General features: G+C 44.0%; 1 protein-coding gene across 1 annotated transcript in view; it reads left to right on the top strand.

Moving 5' to 3' along the window:
• Mesd (mesoderm development LRP chaperone) overlaps nt 1–5776 on the top strand; it is a 6803-nt gene extending 1027 nt beyond the window's left edge. Inside the window, exons 2-3 of the mRNA XM_031387225.1 lie at nt 2488–2720; nt 4464–5776. Of these exons, the coding sequence (XP_031243085.1) occupies nt 2488–2720; nt 4464–4719 (489 nt within the window). The 3' untranslated portion in view covers nt 4720–5776. The remainder of the gene's footprint in view (nt 1–2487; nt 2721–4463) is intronic.
• Nucleotides 5777–6592: the final 816 nt, after the last annotated feature.

Raw genomic sequence — 6592 nt, forward strand, 5'->3', positions numbered from 1 at the left:
GGATTTATTTTACTGGTAGAGGGAGCTAAGGCAAATCTTATATGGAAGTCAGGTTTTTCATTGATGGGAGTAGTGGACTTATTTTGTGAGAGGCTGAATTCTGATCTGTTACTTGATTGCATTTGGGAGTATGCAAAAGGCTCTAAGGGGCAATTCCTGATCAAAAGTACACTGCAGCCCTTGATTGTACTGTCAGATTTGATTTGCACAACTGACTGAAAGAAATCACACACACACCTCCACTCACTGTGTAAAGTTCTCTGCAAGAGAATTTTTCAGGGTTTGTTTCCATTGCTGATGTTGTAACTTGTGGCTAACTATATTTTTGGAAGCGGGTAAGACTTTTGGGCATAAATTTAAAATATCCATGTGCTGGATTTGACTTGAAAAGGGGGACTCCTGTTTTCATGTTATCTGTACCCAACAGAAGAACTGGAGTAGTGGGGCCATGGTAGTGCATGGTTGTAATTCCAGCACTTAAGAGACTAGTGGAGGAGGCTCTCCTTAGTTAAACCTGGGCTAAATAGTAAATTTCAAACTAGTTTGGGCTTCACTGAGATTCTGATCTCCACCCATCCACCCACCCCCCAAAAAAGAAAAGAAAATTTAGAGTAGATTTGAGTGGGTATGACTCCTTTCTCTTTCAAACTATCCTTTTTGGACTCTAGTAAATAATGCCTTTTAGCCTGCCAAAGTGAACCTTATCTTGTCAGAAGCCTAGTCATGGACAAAGCTCAGACCCTGAGGAAGAGGAGGTCACAGAAATGAGCAAGACATCTGTCAGAACAAGTGGGTAGGAAATAACCGTAGTAAACAGAAATAAAAATGGTTGGATCTGCTGGGAAGGTGGCATACTTGGGAGGCAGAGGCAGGCAGATTTCTGAGTTTGAGGCCAGGCTAGTCTATACAGAATGAATTCTGGGACAGCCAGGGCTACACAGAGAAACCCTGTCTCAAAAAACCAAAAGAAAAAGAAAAAAGAGGGAAAGTGTTGTGTGGGAATGTCAGAAGGCTGCAGAGAGGAGGTTTGTTTTTATATAGGACAGGAGAGTATACTAGAAGGGTATTAGAGAGATATGGGGACTGGCTGAACAGCAGAGACCAACAGATTAACATTCCCTGCATTTAATACAAAGACACTTGTGGATTTGATCCAGCCCCTTCAGGGATTTTTATTTCTTTCCATTTATGTGTTATTTTATTAGTTAGTCTATTTACTAGCTATTTGTTGATATTCTACTGATTATCTTTATGTCAGTATGGACTTGGGGAATTATAAATCCTCACTATTAGTTTGATGTTCGTATTATCCCAGCTTTGGCCTTGAACTGCTTGGGGTCCATGACATTCTGAGGTATTATATGAGCAATTCTTTCTGAGGCAAAAAAGATATTTAAGGCTTCCGTTTTTGTTTTCCATGCGGTGATTAGGCTTTTCTTCAAGAAACCTATGTCTTAATATTTTTCTCTATCCACTCATTCAGGTACCTGTCTAATCAGTCTGCCTACAGTTCCAGTCTGTACCCACAAGGTGCTCCCTTCCTGCTTCCGTGTTGCATCTTCCCCCAAGTGAGGAATCTGCTATAGTCACCCTTGGCATGTCTACACCTTTGCTTCTTTCTAGATTTCACAGAAGGTGTTTCCAGGATTGCTAGGACACACCACTACATAGAAGAGGCCTGACACTTAGGCTTGAACATTTTGCATGTAGTGAATTGTGGGTTTTAAGGAGGCAGAATGAGGAATTTGTTTGTTTTACTCTGCTGGGAGCAAGGACCCAGGACCCTAGGGCTGCAAAACATGAGCTCTGTCACTAATAACCTACACTTTATTATACAGATCTGAGTGACTCCTGGGATTGCAGACCATCATGCCGGAAGGTTCCTTCGTGTAGGAGCAATCGGTGTTCTAATTCCTGTCACCCCACATTATTTTTACTTGTTCTTGATACCGTAAATAAATGGGATTGTATACTATGTCTTTCTTTTATGCCTGGCATCTGTTATTTTAAAAAAAGAAAACTGTCTTAGTGGTGTTGGAGATTTACCTCAAGGCCTCACACATGCTTGGCATGTACTCTACCACTAAGCCACATGCGCAAGCTTTTTTTGTAGGTAAGATCTTGCTAAATTGCTTAAGTTGGCCTTGAATTCTCTATCTTTCTCCTTGAGATCACTGGGAGTCTCTGAGAGTACAAACCTCAGCCATTATACCTGTATTTGAGATCTGTTGTATGTGTATTTGATTTTCATTGCTAGGTGGCATCTATAACCACACCAGAATGTGGCTGTTTTTATAATCTAAATTGAGAATAAATTGGGAATAAAGCCATTATAGAAAGCTATGTGACACAGGAACCCTAAGTGTTGTCAAGGGGGATATCCTTGGGCGATTTTGTTTGTGTAGTAGTTTGGTGGTGTGTCCCTGGGTCTGACATCCTGCACAGAGCGTCTCTGATGACAAGGTTAATGCTCCTCTCTCCTGACAGAAAGATGATGACATAGAAGAAGGAGACCTTCCAGAACACAAGAGACCCTCGGCACCTATTGACTTCTCAAAGCTAGACCCAGGCAAGCCTGAGAGCATCTTGAAAATGACAAAGAAAGGGAAGACTCTGATGATGTTTGTCACTGTCTCAGGGAACCCTACTGAGAAGGAGACAGAGGAAATCACCAGCCTGTGGCAGGGTAGTCTGTTCAACGCCAACTATGATGTTCAGAGGTACAGACCCCAAGCTCTGCTAGGTCATTTTTGTGGGCATTTGGGGTTTACATTTGATTTTTCATTGTAGCTCTGGCCATTTAGTCCAGCTGGCCTCACTCCTCACACTTAAAAAGATCCTCTTGCCTCTAAATCTTTAGCACTGGGATTGCAGCTTTGTGCCATCTCATCTGGATGTGTGCTAGAATTTTTCTGGGGCTGAAGCAGGGTGTCTTTTTTTAGCAGTCTTCCCAGACCTTGCCTGTCTATGAATTCTTTAATTTTTTTTTTTTCTTGAAACATTGGTTTGCTTGTTTGTTTATTGGCCAAAATCAGTACGTTTGTTTTAATATCTTGTCTTGTCTTAGAAATTTGGTTTGTCTTTATCTCTTAAACTTTTGCTTCATCAAAATAAAAATTGTATTGCTTAGTCTCTTTGAGAAATGATTGAGTTACAGCTCCACAGTTCATGGTGAAGCTATGTTGACACATGTGGTTGTAACAGGTTGTTAATAAATAACTAATGTGCCGGGTGGTCATGGCGCACGCCTTTAATCCCAGCACTTGGGAGGCAGAGGCAGGTGGATTTCTGAGTTCAAGGCCAGCCTGGTCTACAGAGTGAGTTCCAGGATGGCCAGGACTACACAGAAAAACCCTGTCTCAAAAACACCAATAAACAAACAAATAAATAAATAAATAATGTGAACAAGTCTGTTTTCAAAGACCATATGATCTTAAATTTTGAAATCTTAAAATATAAAAGATTCTACTTTGTATATATTTTATACAGTATATTTTTTATTATATTCACTATCCTATACTCCCTCTTATATGCGTCCTTTCCACCCACCCAAGTTTCAGGGTTTTTTTAAGAGTCTATTTTTCCTGTTTAACAGTAATTCCAAAATTCCAAGTCTTCAGATATCTTACTTGAGGAAGTGATAAGAAAGAGCTAAAGGAGTTGCTAAGAACGCACAGGCCAGCATCATGCTTTCTGTAGCTTCATCAGATATCTTGGTGATGACTGCTCTCTGATGGTCTGCTGCTGAAGAGAACAGATGTAACAAGCACAGCATCATGCCTTCTGGGCATGCTTTTATGTGTCGCCCAGACCCGTGCTTTGCTTTCTTCTTCCTGGGCACTAATGTATGGGCATATGCTGAGTTGCTTGTTTGTAACCTTGGTGGTTAGGATTTCTGTCTGCTCTCCGTGTATCTTTGTGGGCCCTTGAGGAGTCTTGTAGGGCCTGTTCCATGCCAGTGGCTTTTAGCCTTCTCATCAAAACCAGTTTGAGATTTCAGAACATAAAAAGTGGCTGGGCATAGTGAGAGGCATATGCCTGTAGACTCAGCTCTTAGGAGATGAATCAGGAGGATCTGAAGTTCAAGATCATCCTCTTATGAAGCCACACTGGGCTATGTGAGAACATTTATCAGGAAACAAACCAAAACCATAAAACATAGATGGAAATGACATTTCAGAATGTTAAAGATAAAAATGGGAATTTTTCCCCTCCTCAGCATACCTGTGTCCCTCGAAGCTCCCTAAGGAGTTTGTCTTTTGTAATCTCTTTACAATGTCATTTATTTATGCTTCAGGACCATCAAGCATCTGCTTCTGTCTTGATCTAAGCAGGATGCTTGTTTAGAGCTCAGTGAACATTAAAGTCATCAGCCACTTGGCCCAATTGAAATGTACGCATCCCAGCCTTCTCTGACCCCAGGCACCTTACTCACATTGCTAACTGATGGCTTCTCCGTCTAGGTTCATCGTGGGATCAGACCGCGCCATCTTCATGCTCCGGGATGGGAGCTACGCCTGGGAGATCAAGGACTTTTTGGTCAGTCAAGACAGGTGTGCTGAAGTCACTCTAGAGGGACAGACGTATCCTGGCAAAGGAGGAGGAAGCAAGGAGAAGAATAAAACAAAGCCAGACAAGGGTAAAAAGAAGGAGGGAGAGCCCAAACCACGGGCTTCCAAGGAAGACAATCGAGCTGGGAGCCGAAGAGAAGACCTCTAGCAGGTTGGCAAGCTTCCCGCTGGGTAGGCAGGACCAGATAGCCCCTTGCAGACTGGTGGGGCAGGTGGGGGAAGGAAACTGCCTAGCAGATGACATTCTCATGTCCTCTAGGAAGGGTCTGTGTGTGACCGTCGGGTCAGTATCACAGTTACCATATAAAAGGCTTCACATGTGAAGGCAGGATTTGTGATTGGTAGTGGACTGGCATCACCTGACTTGGAAACTTGATAGACCTTTGTACCTCTTCCATCTTGTGAGTCCTTGACACCCCAGGGTACCACTCCCTCCTCACTGCACCTGCTGTGGTCCATGGCCTGTGGTGTCTGTCTGTTACAAGCTCAAGTCAGACAAGCTCTGAGAACCTTTGCCTTGACTGAAACAGGCATGGATTGTTCGGTGAGTGAAGATAAACATGCCCTACGAGCAGGGCTAGTGCTGTACGCCCAGGATCTGGATAGCAAACCCATTATGCAGACCGTGCAGATTCACAACAGTGCCATCCAGAAGTCCTAAGAAGTCATTTCACGGCTTGCGTCCTCATCAGTTCAGGGGATCCACTGTCTCCCAGTCTTCCGGTGGTTGTTGAGGGAATGCTCTTATGCCTCCTGTGAGGAAAGGAGGATGCTTCAGCTTGAGGGCTCACGTTCTGCATAGCCCGACAACTATAAAGTTGGTGAGGAGGGACCAGCAGAATCTTCCGTAGGAGTGGACCTCATCTACAGTGTTTCTAAGTGGTTTCTTTGATAAAGTGCCTAAGCTTTTGTATGGTACTCTCATGATGTGCTACTGTTCACATCTGTTTTTGCTGTTCATAGGTTGAAGCTTATATAAAAGAACATTTCTATGAGGCTGCCATTCTTAAGAACTTACATTCTTTAAAACCAAGATTGTGGTTTTAAATTCAAAATAATACATGTACACATACCCAGCTAGCTAGTGTCACTATTAGTGTGTCACAGTGTGAAGAATTGCCCTACCCTGCTGCCAGTACTTTGTCCCAGTGAAACTACTGTTGATCATTGGTTTTTCAAAAATAAAGTACATTTACCGGCTTCCAGTGATGGGTACATTCTGTCCTCTGGTTGGTTTCCATTCATGTTTCTCTTAGCGAGCCACACCTCCCTCCCCAGCTCAGGGTGTCCTGGACACAAACTGCTGAGCTTCAGAAAAAAGCTTTTCTTGGTCCACACACATAGTGGCTTTTGATGATGTGCTGCTGTCCTGTTTGAGGGTGCTGCCAACCCAGGAGAAGCTGGGACAGGGCACCCATCCTTTTGGCATCTGTGGGCCCAGCACGTCTGAAACAAGCCCACTTCCTGGGTGCGATTTTTCTGTTTTCACACGAGGCAGTTGGTTGGCTACTGTCATGTCTAAGCATGGTGCTCTTTTCTCAGGGCTGCCGTTTCCTTCTGGAAGCCTTCACGTTGCTGACAAAGGACTGTCACAGCTTTCAGTGCGGTGTGCGGCCTCTTCAGAGTTCATGCATCTGTGATGTAGTTGGCACTGGGGGGTTCCAAGGCCAATGCAGACATGGCAGGAATGACAAACGACCTGCAGTGTTAAAAACAGTAACTGTGGAGAGTAGGGAAGAAATGTGGAATGCAGGGAGCTGAGAATGGGCAGTCTTGGCCAGTTGGGATGGTTGGAGGGCATTCCCTTTGCAAAGGCCCTGAGGCTAGAAATAGTAGACAAGGGGGCTCCAGGAAGGCCACTGCGGAGGCTGGGCTACGGAGTGAAGACTCCAGGGTCTGTTTTGAGTGCCTGGGGGGGGTTTGCGTAGTACTAACACACAGAAGACTTCTCAGGTCTCAGGCCTTAAGTCAGGTTTAGAAGCAGGGAGGCTGGCACCAGCCTTCAGTTCATGCTTCCTGCT

Source organism: Mastomys coucha, unplaced genomic scaffold, assembly GCF_008632895.1.
Source record: "Mastomys coucha isolate ucsf_1 unplaced genomic scaffold, UCSF_Mcou_1 pScaffold21, whole genome shotgun sequence".
NCBI classification, from domain to species: domain Eukaryota; kingdom Metazoa; phylum Chordata; class Mammalia; order Rodentia; family Muridae; genus Mastomys; species Mastomys coucha.